Source organism: Poecilia reticulata, chromosome 2 (genome assembly GCF_904066995.2).
Source record: "Poecilia reticulata chromosome 2, P_reticulata-male-v2, whole genome shotgun sequence".
Taxonomy (NCBI): Eukaryota; Metazoa; Chordata; class Actinopteri; order Cyprinodontiformes; family Poeciliidae; genus Poecilia; species Poecilia reticulata.
In genome coordinates, this window is record NC_088831.1 from 37601180 (window position 1) to 37620082 (window position 18903).

Below are 18903 nucleotides of genomic sequence, written 5' to 3' on the forward strand. Positions count from 1 at the left end.
TAGAAAACAGGTTTCTTTCTAATCCAAGGTAATAGCTTTATATGTCTATGGTTATTTGGGGAGCCATGTCATCTCCTGTGCTGCACTCTTTTTTTATTGAGTCCAAAGTTTCTTTTCTCTGCTGAGAAGTTTGATGGAGGTGCGGAATATGTAATCCAGCAGAACTTGCAAAGCCACCCGCATCCTGTCCAATGACCATATGGAATCACTCAGTTTGATTTTAAAGTTAACTCATCTAAACCACATTCTAACTGATTAGCATAAGTCAACAAAAATCAGATAAAAGCACTGGCAGGCCCTAAAAGTCTGTAAGGCCTTATAGACTTAGTGAAAGTAAACCGTCTCACACAGGAAGAGATTGTGTCGCTGTAAACAAGGTAGCATGACATGATCTGGGCTTGGGTTGCATTTCCTTTTGTATTTATATTAAAAAGACGAGGTGATTTTGCTGTGGTAGTTTAACCACCAAATCTTCAATAAGAGAACGTTTTTAAAATGCAGCCTTGACGTTTAACTATTTGGACGTATTATACTAATTTGTATAAGTTCACATTTTTTTGTGGTCTATTTGCCTCTTACTGAAGAGAAAACATTTAAATGTTTTCTCCTATATTCAAATGCTACCACAAAAAAAAAAACCTTTTTGACCAAGAAAAAATGCCCCCACAGATAGAAAGTTGGTGGTTTAAAGTTGTGGTTTCAGTTTCTATGCTGAGTAGGTTAGTCAGCTGAAGCACATCGTTCTATGTTAAAGTCAACCACTAGAAAAAAAAGCCCTAATTCACAGAACTGTTTAATGCAGAAAGTGTAAACTATAAGACGCATACTACTGGTCCAAAAAATGAACAAAAATGCTTCTTAATTAAATTACATATTAGTTAAAAATATACGCAGCAGAAAAAAAAACCCAGTTTAGTCATTTCCTGACCATTTATATGATTGTAAAATAGCACTGCTGCATGAAAGCAACAGCAAAGGTATGTGTGATACAGGTTTCACTCATGCATGAACCTTTTAACACCTCCCCACCAGTCGGTGTTTCCGTTTGTGAGTTTTGAGGCTGAGTACACAAGGTGTTGAGGGGGCTCTGCAAGCCAGGCTCTTCATCCTTTCACTGCAACCATGCTACACACAACTGGCGTCATTTATGTCCTTCTACTCGTCAACTTCAGTGGTAAGTGATTTTTTTTTTTTTTTTTTTTAATGAGAGCTTTAAAGCTACAGATTTTTTTTTTTCCAATTTTCAAATGTCCATTTTGGATTTTGTGTTTAAGTAGCCAGAAAAAGAAAATTGTTTGCCTGATATGAGGTTTAATTTGACTGAACTTTTACATTTCACTCTTAAAGGGGCAGCTGAATATGGTATAACAGGTGGCCAAGTTGCAGAACCGCATTCCAGACCCTACATGGCGTCACTCCAGATTCAAGGACAGCATGTATGTGGTGGGATGCTTATTCGGAAGGACTATGTTCTAACCGCAGCACACTGCAAAGAGTGAGTGTGTGTGGCAACGTTAAAAATGTGCACATTACAATAAATTAACATAAAATGACTGATTAACTTTAATAATAAACCAATAAGGAAATTAAACATGAATTCTAAGGCATTTATGTTTAAAGTCTATTTCATTACTAGCTGTTACCAAGACATCACGGTCGTCCTGGGGGCTCATAACATCAGCAGGAAGGAGGGAAGCCAACAAAGGATTAATGTGAAGAAGTACCATGTACATCCGCAATTTAAAGCCAACCAATACGAGTATGACATTATGCTGCTTAAGGTAACCTGCATTTATACAATTTGTCCTCATTGAAAATGTTGCCTTGTCAAATATTTCAGGTACTTCATTTATAATTAGCAGTTATGCCAAATACTATGCAGAAAGACACAATTCCAAGTAACATTGTGTTTATTCCTGATAATTTATTTTGTGAAATGAACCAGTTCATCCAGAGGCAAACTACACCAACATGATGCAGCCATCCCGTATTTTACTGTCGATATAATCGTCTTAGACATGTTTGTCAATGTGGAGCAATTTCTACAAAGTTCTAAATACCACTTAATCCTGGCAGAAAACCCTTAGGTGTTTGCTAGAAATCTGAACTGTTGATTTTTTTTCCCACATCAGTGACACTCCAAGCAAGTTAAAATCAACAACAAAAAAAAACTTTCACTTCAGAAAACTTAACTCTTACAGTCCAAAACTAAATCTGACACAAAAAAAAGATCTGTGGAAAAAAAGAAATGCCCTTGCAGTCTATAAAATCTTGAAGGGAGACAGTCTTAACCTGTAACCGGACCGGGGTTGCTGGTTGAAACCCCTGCTCCATTTGTCTCAGTCATTTTGTCCTTGGGCAAGACACCTAACCCGCTTTACCTGCTGCTTGTGGTCAGAGGGCCTGGTGGTGCCGGTGCAGAGGAGCCTTGCTCATGCCCGACTGCCCCAGAGCAGCCGTGGTTACAACATAGCGGCTTGCCACCATCAGTATGTGAATGAGTGAAAGACTGAATGAAATGTAAAGCGACCCCAAAGAGTACTGTACAATTACAGACCATGTACCATTTAACTTATGCAAGAGAGAATGTTAAAATATTGCAAAGTCAAGATGTAGGATGCTGAAAGACTTGCATCAAAGAAGACTGAATGCCAACATTGAAAATAAAAGGTGGTCCAACAAAGTGTGCAATTTTTATTTTGTAATTTTTTGTCCTCCAACAGATGCGTCTGTCAAATAAAAGGAGAACAATGTTTCCTAATGTTAAAAAAAAAAGATCAAATCCTTTGATGCTTAAATCTGGCAGTGTGTACACTTCTGAGATCCGTTGTAATCACATAATTGTGCTGCACAATTTTTTTTAATACAAACCACCTTAAAAAAAAGGCTCAGACATATTTGAGACCAAAGGGAACATTTTTAGAAATGACAAAGAACATTTTTTTTTATTTTACAGCAATTCTAATTAGACTGCTTTTCTTCTCCACAATATATTCTCTCAACAGTTGGAAAAAAATGCCAAAGTCAACAACAATGTAAAGACAATTGATTTAGCAACAAAAAGCGAGGACATTCCTGCCAACACAATTTGTGACGTGGCTGGCTGGGGAAGAACTGGACCAACCAAACCCGTTTCTGATGTTCTGATGGAGACCACAGAGAGCATCCAATTCAGCTTTGAGTGCAAACGTGTCTGGGAAACGTATTTCAATTCCACACATATGATCTGCACCAAGTTTAACAAAAAGACGGGAGGAATATGTCAGGTAATCAAGGAATACATACCATGAATGAAAATATGAAAAACAAAACATCTCATTGGAAAAGAAGAGCTGGTTCCTTTGAAAACCTAATCAAGTCTTTTTCTCGTCTCTTGTAGGGAGATTCTGGGGGACCTCTTATTTGCAACACCAGGGTTCAAGGAATAGCTGCTTTTACTGCAGAAAAAGAATGTGATGACCCAAAGCGTCCACATGTCTTCACTAAAGTCCGTTCCTTTCTGCAGTGGATCAAAAATGTGATGAAAGGCTGAATCAACCTCATTTAACGGAAAGTTTAGTCAAATCTACGTGTCGAAACCTGATACAAGTGTTTTGTTTGTGGACAAGATGATAAGAAAAAAAAATCAAGTAGTTCATTTAAAATAAAAAGATACTCCCTAACAATCTTGCATATTATCTGTAAAAGATTTATTCCCAATTTGCGTTAAATTTCTTTTTGAGTTCACATTTAGGTCAAAGGAATATAAAATAGCAGAAAGAGGTGGAGGTGAGGTTGTTTATGTTGCTAAGGCTGCTCTCCAACATGTCAACCCACAGAGAAAAACCACAGACCACTGCTGTTGCATTCATGGAACTCAGTCATAGTGCAAACTTTTGAAGTTGAACCTTTTTCTGTCAGTAAAGCCTGTCATCTGCAAGGAAATGAAAGTAAAGTTCAGAGATGGTCATTTCATTTCACACTTTAGACTGCATTTGTACCTATATTCTATTTAAACGGTGACACATTCAGTTCTTTAAAATGTTTTAGTGTCAGGTGATTTTATTCCTTAACTTCCATAAAAAGCAAACACAAAACTCACCTGACTTGAATCTCTGGTGAAATATCTCTTCTCTATTACCTACCAAAAGTCATAAGATTTTTCTGATTACTATTAAACATGACAAATAAAGAAAACTTTATTATTTTTGATTTAAACATCATCTTTTAAAAAAGTTCAAATGTATATTTGTCTAACTGGGTTTCACTTTCACTTTGTCTGGAGACCACCAAAACAGAGACACTGCAAGTAGCTTTAAAACAGAGACGTTTGTGACATTTGTGATCCACCAGGCTGTCCTAAAATTAATAAAACATTGCATTACACTATTCAGGTTCCTCACCTTATCAAAGAAACGGCTAAGCTTCACAGCATTTGACGTGCCTGCAGCAAAGTATCTTGGGTTTGTGCAGTCCTGGGAAAACATGATAATATTCAGCTTTTTTCTCAGGTGGTAAACCACTGTGTTTGTTTCCACACGCAGGGGATTTTGGTAAGTAAGACAAAGAGAGATTTGGAGCGCCCCCTGCTGGAGTTCCTTTGTATTTGTTTGATGGTCATGATATTGACTGATTTAGAATTAATGATTCAGATTAGGCTAATTTTAATACTATTGTTTTTATGTTCCTTAATTAAATATTGTATTGTTTTAATACAGCGTTAATTTCAGGTCAACAACCTGAGGAAATGATCTCCTATGATTTTCTGTTAGAAAGCAGAATTCCTAAATTCCAGCCCATGTCTGACTTTAGATCTGGAACTGGAGTACAGCATAGTCAGCCTAACAGCGTCGGGCCTTGTGCTATTCTTTCCTTCTTGATTGTACAGGTGGAAATCAAGTAATTAAGCTTGGGAGTGGCTAGTGAAATTGAGCTCAGAGAGAACCCACGCATGCACAGAGAGAACATGCAAACTCCATGCAGAAAGACCCCGGGTCGGGAATCGAACCCAGAACCTTCTTGCTGCAAGGCTACGGTGCTACATACTTCGCCACTGTGCAGCCAAAAGTGTTGTTAAACACAGTAAATTATTGCTTTACCAAGGGGTACAATTGCTTTTCTATATAAAGGCTAGGTTGGTTTTGGATACAATTTTTTCACCTCATAAAGAAAAATAATTTGTAAAACTGAATTTACTCAGGTTATATTTGTCTGACTGTAAGTTTTGTTTGATGATCTGACAACATTTAAATGTGACAAAAGAGAAAAAAAGAAATGTGTGGGGTGGAGAAACATTTCTCAACACTCTACGGTAAACTGAATCATAAACCAACAAACGTGAAATATTACCTTTGTTTAACAAACAGGCAGTTTTTATAACATCCACTTTTCAAAGTTCAGTCAAAAAAAGAAACTTACGAGATTGATCTCCTCTGCGTTAAAATCTTCAGAAAGGAAGGCCGTCCTAGTGAGAACTTCACCGCGTTTGTTCTCTGGAATCTGGTCAAACTTTGTTCCAATCAGCAGCAAAGGCACTGCGTTCTCAACAAACTGTTCTCTGTCATAGTCACTGCATTTGCATGAACATACAAAAAGAAGTAGTTCAGGTCACATGAGTTGTAGCTTTTTGCATGCATAAAGGTTTAGAAAATATTTTGCTGATGAAAACCAACCCATTCGAGACAATGACGCCTGTTGGGGAGGAATCCTTATTCAAAGCTTCCATTGACCAGCGGTAGAGATTTTGGGAAGATTTCTTATTTGTTAAATCATGTACCAATATTATTCCTACAAAATATAAAAATATAAAATAAAGTCACTTCAATAAGATTTGAGAGCGTCGACCTAGATACAAATCGTTCTCTTTGTTTTATTTTACCATTTACTGAATTGTAGAAAACTGCTCTGGTGCTTTTGATACTGCTGGCACTGCCCACTGATCCTCCAATGTCCCATAGTTCAATGTAGAAGGTTTTCTCCTCAGGTGTTCCTTCTTTGTAATCTTGAACCTGTAATTGGAGTAGATATGAAGTGATATGATGGTACTTTAGTCAATAAAATATAAATCAGTCATTAGGAGGTGTGTCTGACTACAAAAGCCCACATTATAGCAGATGGAATAGTTTTCAGAATTATTGCTTAGTCATGATTTGGTATCATGGAGTTACATGTGAATATGTGTGCATGTTTTTATATTAAATTCCATGGCATCCTGATGAATAACAATAATGACTATGCATGGTAAATAGATTTTTGTTTAAAGTTGTGCAGCATTTTCCAAATAAATGGCAAACCAATTACATCTGACAAAGGTAACAGAATCATTTCCTTTCATTAATGATGTGACATGTTTGCAGTGCTTACCCGTACATCCACAGAGCAGCCAACAGTCCAAGATGGATTTCCAAAAACCTGATTCTGACATATTAAATGGACTAAGGAAGATTTGCCTACCCCTGTAAATGATGAAAAGAAAATATAGAAAGGTTCACTGAAACGATTTTATGTGAAATGTATGCTTATATAACAATTCCTGAGCACAACAGTCTGGGAGAGCTTGTCTTTTAGCGCTGCTTGGCATTTGCACTTCCCTTTTTGTTCAAGAATACAAACAGATTCGTTTCCCTACTGATGCGCCAGTGGAGTTGAGCTTACTTATACGAGATAGTAATATGGCTAGTACTACATTTATCTACATTTGCAACATCCACAAGTGTCATTGTTGCGTCAGGATTTCATAGCTGCAAAACAGATTTGCAGTTACAGTTTATAGGCTCTTAATCAAGATATGGTTTTCACGCCACCGAAACTAAGTCTGGATTAAAAGAAAACCAATGATAAAAACTAGGTACATATATATTTGTTGTCATTCGTAAAATACAAATAGAGCGTAGCTTACCAGAATCTCCTAAAACTAACACTTTTACCCTGTCAAGAGAAGCCATTTCTGATGACGAAGTGTACCGGAAGAACAACAAGTTATCCCCGCCTTGAAGATAATTGTATCTACGCTGATTGGTTAATTCTAAAAGACCTTTCCGCCCAGTGCCATTTCTGCCCAATAGGAATTTAGTAAGAGCAGCTCTATATTTTTACTTCCGGAGTTACCCTCTCAGGATAATTCTTGCAGCACATTAGCTAAACTTAGCAACTGAAACATTCGGAAGTGTAGAAGAATGCTGACTGATTAAAACGTTTTTGTCTGACGATATGATCGAGTAACTTTAATCTCAAATGGCTTAAATTAGCGTTTCGACCTGTGTTACTGGTGAAACAGGAAGAGTAACGGGTAAGAGGCTAACGAACTTTTAGAAATGTAGTTACCATGAGGTAAACTCTTATAGCTTGTTTAAATATGTATAGATATTTATAAGCAAACTGTTGTGTGTAAAGACTATGTTATCAAGGGCTTGTTATTTAAAGACGAACATCTCGACCAAATTCCTACAAATGTTTGTTCTTTTTTATTACTTAGCTTAAATGATGCTCAGGTAAATTTGAATGACTTTGTTTCTTGTATTGTCTGTATAAAATTAGCCATCATTTTGTGTATGTTTAGAAACTGAATCTGTAAATAAGTTGGTCAAAATATCCAATCTTCTCTGCTGGCAGTTTTTCCCCCTTATTGTGTTTTTGCAGTCTCCGGTATTCATTATTCCTTCAAATTCTGAACTTCATTGAAGCACCTTTACTATTACATACGATTTTTCCCTCTCGAATTAAAAACAAAACGTCACATGAGTAAATGAAACCTGCGGAAGTGTAAGTGGTATGTTTTTAAGTAAAAAAAAACCAAAAAGTCATAACATTTAAAACCAGATATTGATTGCTTAAATTTACTTTATAAAGATATGAACATGGATAAAATAAATTTTATAAACAGTATTCCAATTCTCCAGTGTACTTCCAAAGCCGTACAATTTACAGTATGAATTCAGATTTTTGTAATTTCTAGTTATTGATAAAAATGGAAAGAAAATAAATCATGCTTAAGCATTTATTCTTCAAAGATCTTTTTTTATTAATCGTGTTTCCTTTTTTCCTTTTTTATTTTATTAGATGGGTCTGAACTTTTTTATAGTTATGTTTCTTTCTCCACAGCTAAAAATGATTGAACCTGAGGTACTAACCGAAGTCCCTGCGTCTCTGAAGCGGCTGGCTAAGCAGGTTGTAAGGGGTTTTTATGGAGTGGAACATGCCTTGGCTCTGGACGTGCTGATACGTAACCCATGTGTCCGAGAAGAGGACATGCTGGAGCTGCTGAAGTTCGACCGCAAACAGCTGCGCTCTGTGCTCAACACCCTGAAGGCGGACAAGTTTGTCAAGTGCCGTATGAGAGTGGAGACGGCCCCTGATGGGAAGACAACACGTCACAACTACTATTTCATTAACTACAGGTTGGTTTATATTTATTTATTCATGGATTTCACTCTGCAGTATAGCTAAGATGCATTTAATTGCACATAAACTCCAAAACATGCTTTCTTTTTGTTTTAGAGTGCTGGTTAACGTCGTGAAGTACAAATTGGATCACATGCGGCGGCGCATTGAGACAGACGAACGGGACTCCACCAGCCGCGCCTCCTTCAGGTGCCCCTGCTGCTTCTCCACTTTCACTGACCTGGAGGCCAATCAGCTTTTTGATCACATGACTGGTAAATACTTGACACAAAGCAGTTTTCCTGAAACACTTCCTGCCTTTTTCTTATTACACTTAAAAAGGCAAAAGTAGTTGGACAGTTTTGGGGAAACACAGATATCAAAATCTCATGCACCATTTTGTATTCCTATTACATACATTTTAAATAATTGGTACTAGAAGAGATCTATGCCCAAAGACACACCATCAAAATTGATTAATTCACAGTTTTTTGTTTGTCTCATGCAGCTTTAATTTACCTCTAGATGGCAGTGAAAGCACATGTTGAAAAATGGATTGTACTAATGCATTTCTTACATTAAAATGTTTAATCATATTTAAATGGCTAGGAACTCTTTTAGAGATAAATCCATGAAACCACACTATTCTTTTCAGTATATTTTCTGTACATTATTGCTTAGTTCCTGCTTCCTGAGTGGCTCATCGCCAAGTCCTCCAACACAGATCAGGTCAAACTATTTCACAGATCCCATGTTATGGATATTTGTTGATATCAAATATTTTTCACTTCATCCAAGGTTGTTTCAAACAATAAATAAATAAATTACAGTTTGTCCAGTCATGCTGCCCACTCCTCTTTCCTCCAATCAATTATATGGACGGAAATAATCGAGGGTCACTGAATGTTGCAGCTGTGGGGATTTGAGGGATGGAATCCTCTCCAGAACATGATGTGCACACAAATCTTCTTCAAAAATGTCCTGTTAAAACATGTGTTTTTAAAATTCTTCTATTTATCTGTATAAGACTGCACAAGCAAAAATTATGAAAATATCAGACTTAAGTTCATTGGACAATTACACAGTATTTATTTATGTATCTTTTTTTTAAATTACCATGTCTTATTTTTTTAAGTTGTATTGTTTCTGTTGAAATTGGATTTTGCCCATAAAGCTTCACACTTAGATTTTCTAGCAGTCTCAGATTTCCAGTCATATGGCAGTGTTAAGTTTTTTTTTTGTTTTTTTTCTCAGATTTCTTTATATCAGGCAGGTTGAAGGTACATTTCTTGAATACATCCCAGAGACAATTCTTCTCTAAAGTATCTATGATTGAACAAATCCAAGTTATTCATTAGAGCTGCTCGTTGCCCATAAAACCTTCTGCAAAGAACCCAGTACGCCTTCCAGATATGCTGCCAATTTGCATTATTGTTGAAATGACACACTGTATTAAATTCAAAGCAAATACAATTATCAGCTGCTTAATATTAGACAAATCTAATTTCCTGGTGTTGGCCATATGTCCACCCCTTTCCCTTGATGCCAAATTATTTTCAGAAAGAGTAGCAGTCAAATTATTTCACGGTGAAATGTGACAAATGGTAAATCACATTATACCAGATACTCCTGAAGAAAGTCAACAAAATATTAGCAAAAATGAAAAACAAGAATGCATAAAACTAAATATTACTTTAGATTAAACCACATTAGAATTCACATTTTACAGCTCCTGTGTCAAATAAGGAAGAAACACACAGACAAAAGGAAACATATAATGAGTTCCAAACATTTCAAACTGAACCTCACCATGGCTTTTCAGCCAGCAAAACGATTTAACTGTGAAAATTATGAACACATCAACTATCTTTCTAAAAGTAACAGCATGCATTTCTGCAGAGGGTGAACACAAGATTCACTTTTCCTTCTTAACCGTCATGTGAAGACTAATTTTTATCCTACAGCATCCTCTCAATTTTTGAGCATTTTCTGAATTAGTTATTGTTGTAAAGAGAAGTTATTCTACCACCCAAAGGGAAGCTGTTTAAAATCAAGTAGCCAGATCTCATAATAGTCGGATGGACTGGTAGCCTCTGTGGGGCCAGCAACACTCAGTGGGATCCCATAGGGATAGGAAATGACAGTGCTGGACTTTCAGTTCAATCTCAGCCTGACCCTCAGAGAAGAGCCAGAACCCTGCAGCTTGAGCAAAACACATCTTTTCTTTTTTCCCTTTCCTTGTCAGTTGCCTCCTTTTAGATTATTTCTTTTTTATTCAACTTAGAGAAATATCAGCATCTTTACCGTTTTGCAGCTGCTTCTTTGGTTTTGACATCATGACAGGAAGTAATCACATTTATAGACATCCACCCGGTCATTAACAACAGTTTTTTTCTACTTATTTGTTGAAGCAGTCATTTTTCTCTCTGCCTCAAGCCCAAAATGAGCATGCATTCTTTGTTTTGCTCCATCCCTGATGCACACAAAGGCCTAAAAGCAGACATAAGGTCTGTGCTAATGTTGGAATGCCTCCAATTATTGAAACAGATCAGGAAGAGAAGCAGATGGTCAGACACATCCTTCTCTTACTGTTTGGAGGCAAGGGGTGAGGTGCACTGCATCCAATTTCCAACAGCCCTCAGAAATATAATTTAATGTTTTTAAAATTATTACCCCCTCCCGTCCAACAAAAAAATCCACTCTGGGGGGAAAAAAAAAAAAAAAAATGGTTACCTAGGTTACCTGCCGTGTATTTTCTCTACACATTGTCTTCACAGTCAAGGGTGAGTTAGTGTTTACCTGCTAGTGTGCGATTTCCACCAAGTCAGAGCACACACAGAAAGCAATTTAAATTCAGTTTTTGTTGTGCAGAGAAACGAATGGCAAAATATAGTTTGTAACTCTACAAACAGAGCTTGGAGACTTTTTGGAGTAGAGATTCTCCATGCTCATTCTTCCTAGATCTGTTTCATAGGTGCTGCAGTGATGGGTCACCTGGCATTTTCAGAATCCCTTCTAAAACACTGAGATTTTTTAGCTATTTCCTATATTTGGTAAAATACTGAACCAGTGACGAGATTACTCTCTACATTTTTGCTAAAGATGCACCAATGAACCCTGAAGAACCTATATGAATAAAACCTTTCATTGTTATGGAGTGATACTAGATTTTTCATGCTGGTAGCTGAACAGAAATTTAGATTTTAGCAGGTGTGGTCATTTCAGTCCTATTCCATTTAGCAGTTTTTCTGTTCAGAAAAGGAGCAGGACAATTAATCACACTTTCCTTTGGGACTCTGTCAAAATTAAATGGCATAGAAGCTAATTGACCTGGAGTCTACAGAAAGTCTGAGTGTTTTACAGCAAAACTACTTTTGGACTTTCAATCTCTGCATGTCGTTGAATGCGCTGGATTTGGAAACATTGTTTTGTTTTTTTTTTGGCATTGTCAGGGTTAAGGTAGGCTGACCTGAGAACTACCCAGAGATGGTAATGCTTACAATAAATTAGGTCGTCACCGTGCAAAAAAACCAAGTAGCCTTGGAAAAAACATCAATATCATTTCTGATGATCACTGCAGACCAATAAATGGGCAAATCAGAAACCCATTGGACAAAAAAGAAAGATTCACTTGCAAAACTGGGGACATCTCTAATTATTGCTCTTGTTTTAGGTGTTTCAGTTTTGGTATGTTTTTATGTAAGATTCTTTTTTTTTCATAGCTATTTGCATAAAAACAGCATGCTCATCTATGTTAGATCCCAGAAAAGCGCCATGTGTGTTTTAAGTAATGAAACATCTGCACTTTATGTACAATGGACACACCTATAATGCCAAGCACATTGTCATGCATCAGTTAGATGGTCAGAAGAACATATTTCTTATTAAGTTAGCCTGTTACAGTGGCTTCCATGAAAAGCAATTTCTTGTTTTAATTCTGTTTTCTGCTTCACTCTGAGTTCTTTGCTTCCCTGCAGCTACGTTTCGCTGCACCTTTTGTCAGACTGAGGTAGAAGAAGATGAATCGGTCTGCCCTGATGCCAGGACACTTGTGGCCCGCTTTAATGAGCAAATCGAGCCCATCTACGCACTCCTACGCGAAACCGAAGATATTAACTTGTCCCATGACCTGCTGGAGCCGGAGCCCACCGAGATCCCCGCTCTCAAGCAGAGGTCCGTTCGAAACAAGTCTCACAGCAACACACCACTTACCGCCTCAGTCAGGAAGTGGATTGTAGCTCACCTTTGTGTTTATTCATCTGCAGAAATGGAAATGGCTTTTATGTTTACATTTTATTGTCAGTACTTGTTTTATTCTAAAGGTTAGCTCAGATGTGTCATTGTTTCCCTAATCTTATTGGGTTTTTTTTTATTTTGCTTTTTGAAATTGCATTCTTCTTTTTCTTTAGCCGTGAACGAGCTGCAGCTGCTGCAGGAAATGCTGCAGGCGGGCCACACCGCGAAGCCTGGTCTAATAAAGGATCAGCCTACGCTGATTTGTACATCCAGAATGTGGTTATCAGCATGGAGGAGCAGGATGACCAAAAGAGGCAGGTCAATGAGGGCAAGCCCCCCAAGGAGCGGCCCGTTTGGCTGACGCAGAGCACGGTGCAGGGGGCTTACAACGAGCCGGATGCTCTCAAGAGCCGTGAGTGAATTCTCCTTTACGTGAAACATTCTTCTGTGCCGAGCTTTCTCTCTGTTCAGAAAAAAGTTTGCATTTTTCTTTTAGCTTTAGCTTATAGAGTCATAAAGGATACAGTTTCTCCTTCTTTTTTTTTTTTGTTGTTCTGGTTCTCTGGTTTGTCTCTTCAGTGAGTGGAGGAGAGAAGAGGGTTTTATAGCAAAACTGAGGATCAGGGGATTGACCAACCTTAGCTTTATTTGTTCTGGCAAATTGGACTTCAGACGTCCTTCTGGTCCAACATAAATCCACTGAGCCTTCCTCAAGTCAGTCAGTCACTGCTGTTGATGTAGTGGGGCCAAGGTTTCTCTACCCCAAGTCAGAGCAGATAAGTGGGCGGCTGCCAAATGGCCCAGATCTACATCACGTGTTGTGTTGCTCTTACTGGTTGCAAGTCTAATTAGTTGGGTCCAGAGGCATTTTGGTCCTAATCCCCTGATAATGCCTCTGAGAAATCGAAATTCAACTAATGGGCCCTGGAATGACTTCATTTATTTAACTGTGCTGCCATGGTTTTATGTTGGTGAACTATAAAAGGCTTTTTTCTCCCCCAAATATGTCAGATTTGAAACATATTCTTTATTGAAAACCTTCTTTCATGGCTTTTTTTGCTCATGAATTAACTTCACAGAATCCTGATATAAAATGGCAATAAACGGTTTATTTGTTCCCATTTTTCTGTGAACCTGAATTTTAAATTGCCAGCTATATGTTTAGGTTCAATGTAAGAAACTGATTATTTTAGCAATCAAATATTCTATTGATTATTCTGAAAATGAATCGGATTAAAAAGAATTGGCATTCTGCAAATTTTTCATCTAACCTCTTAAGCTTATTTTAAACAACATTAGAAAACCATAAATAATTAATTTCCTTTTTCAGATAAGAAAACAAACATGTTGCCTAAAATGCAATGAGATCATTCCTTTGAGCGTGCTTGATCATTTGTAGCAGAGGATGCATCTGCAGCTAAATAAAAATACGTTTAACATCAACATGTGAAAAGCTCTGCTGTTTCTGCTAGACCCAACATCAGACGACTGTTTTGTGTATTAATGATTGGATAGCAATCATTATTCAGTTTTACATAATCTGAAGTTAGTGAAGCTGAAATTATACCACTTGAAGAGTGAGAAAGAATTTTTTTTTTTTACCTTAAATGCAAAAATTATATATCTTTTTTTACAGTTTTGGATTAATTACTGCTCTGAGTATGTTGTTCTTTAAGCAAATGACCTATTTTGATTAATACACTACCAAATTAATTGACAATTACTTCAATAGTCAACTAATCATGATTAATCCGATTATTTGTTTCAGCCCTGGTTCATTGTCCTGCTGGGGGATGCATTTTTTATTTTATTTTAGTTTCTTTTCTGCAGTCACTTACAGGTTGTCTTCCAGGATTGCTCTGTATTCACTACCAGTAATCTTCTCATCAACTCTGACCAGCTTCTCTGTCTCTGCTGAAGAAACGTGTCCCTGCAGCATGATGCTGCCAGCACCAATCTAAACTTTCAGTCAAACTAAAGGGACGGGAAGTGAAGACGGATAATTGTTAACTAAGGTTGTCTTCCTCTTCCAGCGTGGGGCTTCAGTGAACGATCACACGCTGACTTTATTTCTCCAAACAAGCGCCTGTGGCAATCAGACCTGGTCAGACATCTATTGTGGCATAATTGCTCAATTGAAATAATCAGCCTTGATTAGTTTGAGCGAGGATTCTGTCATCAAGAGGATCCTTTCTTGTGCAAATGACAAACATCCTTTCAGTAAGGTAGAGTTCTGATTCGGTTTAAAAACCTTCCCCTTGTTGATGACAGAGGAGGACAAGGAACTTGGTTCAATTTGAAAGAAAATGCATGACTGGTCAGTGATTTGTTATAAATACTTTGCTGTGTATTTCATTTTTGTTTGTAACGCTTTCCTAAATCTTAATGTCGAAATCAAGTTTATTCTCATAACCCAATTAATCAACAAGGCAGTTCAAAGAGCTCTACACCCTAAAAACATAATAAAGTAACCAATTATTAACACCGATAAACATTCTGCTTTCGTTGATCAATGTCCCACTTGCTACTCTAAACCGATGGATGATTTAAAGGAGCTCAGTCTGTTGGCAGCTTTGCAGTTTGTGGTCCATGTTTGGTTCAGATTTTGCAGATGCAGATCAGACTACAACCTCAAGACCTGAGTGGTCTGGAAGGTTGATACAATAACAACACATATTTCATGTATTTTGAAGCTAAGCCATTCAGTGAGGTTTATTTTTCTTGGGGAAATTTTTTTCCAAATGAAAAATGTTTCTTCCGCAGGTGGCGACATCGCAGCCGGAGCTCAGGACGGCACAGCCGGTCAAGGGGCAGGCCAGGCGGACGAAAACGAGGAAGTGATGCGCGCCCTGCTCATCCACGAGAAGAGAGCCGTCGCGGGAGCAGGTGTGGGTGGAGCGAGCGCAGCTGCCAGGGGTCTTGCCTCCGCCACAGCTAACGCCAGTGACTCAGAGAGCGACACCAGTGAATCAGAGGACGAACTCCCCTCGGGCCCCACCACTGCCACAGCCTCTCAGCATCGCGCCGCTGAAGAGGTCGAAGAAGAGGACGACGACGACTTTGAGGAGGTGGGGGATGAGCCGATGGTGATGGTGGGGGGTCGGCAGTTCTCATACAGAGAGGTGAGCCAGAGGCCGGAGCTGGTGGAGCAGATGTCTATGCAGGAAAAGGAGGCTTACATTGAGATGGGACAAAACCTCTTCCAGGATATGTTCTTCTGAAGAACTTTAGATACTTTTAAGTTCCATTCATTGACTGATGCTTCTGCTGTCTTACACTGTCAGTGGACAACTGGAGAGGAAACAGGATGCTGCTCCATAAACTTCAGAAAATGTTTGGTTTGCCAGTATTTTTTTTTCCACCGGTCATATTTGTAGTATTTCTATTTGAAGTATTTTCAAAAGTCACCAAACGACAACAAATTTCCGTCTGCCAGCTGCGCTCTCTTTTTTACCACTATTGTTTGCTTCAGTTCAAAATTAAACAGTTCAGCTTTACCAGGAATGTTTTCGCCATTGTTCTTTCATTTACCGGACAAAAGGGACGCAACATTTGCTTTAATCGATGCAGCTGTCTACACACACCGGCATCTATCTCATGCCTCCAGTCAGTTTTGTTGAATGGGCATAATTGCATTGATTGCGTGAGAACTGGTGAAAGATATCTGAGCACTTCACAGTGCGGGGGTTGGACACTGAAACACTGCGCGAGCGACTGCAGCTTTCATTATCCTGCCTGTTCAGATGATGTTGAGTCAGAATATTCTACAATTCAACAGGCTTGGTCTGAATTCTCATCTCAGGCAAAATACAGAGAAAGAGAAGGTGCTTTTGGTTAAAACAATTTGTGGGTAACAGTGAAACATTTGTAACTTTGAGATATCTGTAATAAAATATTACTGCTACCCTGGCTGAATGTGTCCTTATCTTGTTACTATAAATCAAATGTGATGTTTGCAGGTGTTGCGCAATTATTAGACAAGGTCCACAACCTCCACACCCACAATTTTTAAATGGTAAAGTTCTACCCTGGTCATTTAATTTTAACCCAGTTAATGCATTGGAAGTGCAGGAGGAGAAAAAAATCTCACCCGTTTCCTGCTGTGGAGACCCGCCTTAATGGATGTAAAGGGTAGAAAAGTAAAGATTTGTTTAATTTCGTTCAGCTCAGAGAAACCTTCCAGTCATTCCTTTTCTTACTTGTCAGATCAGATTCCTGAAGATGATGTGAAATTTGCTTTGTAATCACTGCTCTAGTGTAACCACGGCGTCCTGCGGCATGAAGTGACCCACTCACACAGAGAGAAATGTCACCTCCAAGCCAAGGCCTACATTCTGACAAGGCTCTTGTATTTGCATAAAGATATGCCAATGTTACACTTGTCACGTTACCAACTGTATTAATATTCTGTCTTTGCAGTATCTTTTTTTTAAAGTGACATTTTTTAAATATTTTTCCTCTGAATGTAGATATAATGGAAATTGTTGGAATGCAGTTAAATCTTTGTTTATTTATACTTCTGTTAATTCCAATGTTGTTTTTAGATATGCGAGTAGATTAAAAAGGGGTAATAATTTATGCTCTGTCATCACACTGCAGCAAAACGCTAATGGTTCAAATGCAGCCAAATTAGACTTTCACTGAATTTGACTGTTAAGGTCAAATTTTACCCTTAATGTTAATTACAGAAATATGCTTTAATTAATTGTTTTTGAAAATCAAATGGACTAAGTTTTAAAACTTGTTTGTAGGGAGAAATGCATTATATTCCAGACAGCAGTCTGGAACCCTTCTCAAAAGTCGCAAACATTTAAACCTGTAGCAATTAGAGATGCACAAGATATTGATTTTATGCCTATATTATTAACCAGTATTTATTTCCATCTTGCCCTCTGTGTTGCAAGAGGAGGAGAGGATTTGATCACGTGTTACATGTAATATTGGTTCATGACAATTTACAGTTTATTACAGTTAATTTTCTAAACAGAATTTTGTGTATTGTAGTACGAGTTGAAGATCTTGACAGTTTCGTTGAGGTTTGAAGTAGAAGAGGTTGCCAATTTCAAACAACCATAATTTTGAAGACACATGCATGGTCACTGATTGGAGGGCAAACTCCAAGCTTGAAGGAGGTTTTGTTAAACAGCCAATCCTGAACGTGCAGCCACACCACTCAGCCAACCAATCAGCAAACTGTGACCAAAACGTAAAACACAAAGGTCATAGACGAAAACATCAATTTAATATCTTAGATTTATTCTAAGAAATAATTATTTTATTCTAATAAGCTGTTTATTTGTTAAACTTTTCAGGAGTCAGTATATTTCCATCTTTGGATATTTCAAACAAGACTCCACTTTATTTAATAATGTCAAAAAGTCTTGCTTTATATTTTAAGTACTTTAATGCTTTCGATAAGAAGAATGCAGTCAAACAGTTTATGTTGAAAGGAAACTGCACTGTTCTGACCTGTTAATATTTTTGACTAAGATTCTATTCCTTTTCACACTGATGAAACATACATCAAAATGTGTCTAGTATGTAATCACAATAACATAAAAAAAAGCGTTTGGTACATATTAAATTCAAGTTGAAAATGTCATCCTTTGCAGAGGACTGTGGTGAGGTAAAAACCTCTGGGGTAACCCTACAAGCCCATACATTCTTTTTAAGTTAGAGGATGGACACCTGTAGAGAAGAACCTCAAAGGTCAGGATGAAAACAGGACCAGGGCTCATTAAAACATCCCCTGCCCTTCAGGACAGCTCAATTAAAAAGCTGAGCCCACGCTGTTCCATTGATCTACCAAAGCAGGTCTGGGTCACAGGGTGGGTGAAAAAGAACTCAGAGGGGAATCCACAAAGCTGCAAAAAGTCATAGTACCTGAAAGAACAGGTGGGTTTGTGTTTTAATAAGTTAGAACATGGATGACTGAGTTTAGAACCCAAACCTTGGGTCCTGACTTTTTTTTTTTGTACATGACTTGATTTCCTTTTTTTATGTAAAAAAGAGGTACTCAGGGTTAACATTCACAAACTGAATAACAAAATCACATTTAACTGGGTCTGAATGAGGAACACCGTAGGATCTGACTGGTTTGTGTGAGTGTGGGAGGAGGCACACAGAGGCAGACTGTAACGAGTGATGCCTCACAAGGTTTGTTTGAGAAGATTACATAAAGATTGATTGACTGCAGGTGTCTGTCACTCTTGATCTAATGAAGCCCAAAGATTAACGACTTAATAATCGACCCCGTTTGTCAGTCTGTCACTCAGCCGCAGCAATCTCCTTTGATCCCTTACTTTTTTT

The 18903-nt window shown here is 37.9% G+C and overlaps 3 protein-coding genes across 3 annotated transcripts; 2 read left to right on the top strand and 1 right to left on the bottom strand.

Moving 5' to 3' along the window:
* Positions 1-568: 568 nt before the first annotated feature.
* LOC103460710 (mast cell protease 4-like) lies at positions 569-3607 on the top strand. Its single transcript, XM_081604554.1, has 5 exons — positions 569-1174; positions 1348-1495; positions 1637-1781; positions 3006-3266; positions 3380-3607. The coding sequence occupies exons 1-5, from the start codon at positions 1123-1125 to the stop codon at positions 3530-3532; spliced, it is 759 nt and encodes a 252-aa protein (XP_081460680.1). The 5' UTR covers positions 569-1122; the 3' UTR covers positions 3533-3607.
* Positions 2682-7001, bottom strand: rabl3 (RAB, member of RAS oncogene family-like 3). The gene is made up of 8 exons (XM_008402985.3): positions 6878-7001; positions 6343-6434; positions 5858-5987; positions 5652-5766; positions 5398-5548; positions 4383-4454; positions 4082-4120; positions 2682-3913 (listed from the first exon to the last, which is right to left on the bottom strand). The coding sequence occupies exons 1-8, from the start codon at positions 6921-6923 to the stop codon at positions 3857-3859; spliced, it is 702 nt and encodes a 233-aa protein (XP_008401207.1). The 5' UTR covers positions 6924-7001; the 3' UTR covers positions 2682-3856.
* An 80-nt stretch (positions 7002-7081) lies between these two features.
* gtf2e1 (general transcription factor IIE, polypeptide 1, alpha) lies at positions 7082-16505 on the top strand. The gene is made up of 6 exons (XM_008402972.3): positions 7082-7267; positions 8080-8375; positions 8476-8633; positions 12336-12531; positions 12768-13006; positions 15358-16505. Exons 2-6 carry the CDS (start codon positions 8086-8088, stop codon positions 15813-15815), a joined length of 1341 nt encoding a protein of 446 aa, XP_008401194.1. The 5' UTR covers positions 7082-7267; positions 8080-8085; the 3' UTR covers positions 15816-16505.
* The last annotated feature ends 2398 nt before the right edge of the window (positions 16506-18903 follow it).

Excerpts from the sequence above, each read along its gene's own strand:
- LOC103460710 (XM_081604554.1), top strand. The coding sequence starts at position 1,123 with ATGCTACACACAACTGGCGTCATTTATGTCCTTCTACTCGTCAACTTC. Across the intron at positions 1,175-1,347 it reads TCTACTCGTCAACTTCAGTG|GGGCAGCTGAATATGGTATA; the intron begins GTAAGTGATTTT and ends TCACTCTTAAAG. Across the intron at positions 1,782-3,005 it reads ATGACATTATGCTGCTTAAG|TTGGAAAAAAATGCCAAAGT; the intron begins GTAACCTGCATT and ends TTCTCTCAACAG.
- rabl3 (XM_008402985.3), bottom strand. The coding sequence starts at position 6,923 with ATGGCTTCTCTTGACAGGGTAAAAGTGTTAGTTTTAGGAGATTCTG. Across the intron at positions 5,767-5,857 it reads TTTCTACAATTCAGTAAATG|GAATAATATTGGTACATGAT; the intron begins GTAAAATAAAAC and ends TATATTTTGTAG. Across the intron at positions 3,914-4,081 it reads TCACCAGAGATTCAAGTCAG|ATGACAGGCTTTACTGACAG; the intron begins GTGAGTTTTGTG and ends ATTTCCTTGCAG.
- gtf2e1 (XM_008402972.3), top strand. The coding sequence starts at position 8,086 with ATGATTGAACCTGAGGTACTAACCGAAGTCCCTGCGTCTCTGAAGCGG. Across the intron at positions 12,532-12,767 it reads ATCCCCGCTCTCAAGCAGAG|CCGTGAACGAGCTGCAGCTG; the intron begins GTCCGTTCGAAA and ends CTTTTTCTTTAG. Across the intron at positions 13,007-15,357 it reads GCCGGATGCTCTCAAGAGCC|GTGGCGACATCGCAGCCGGA; the intron begins GTGAGTGAATTC and ends TTTCTTCCGCAG.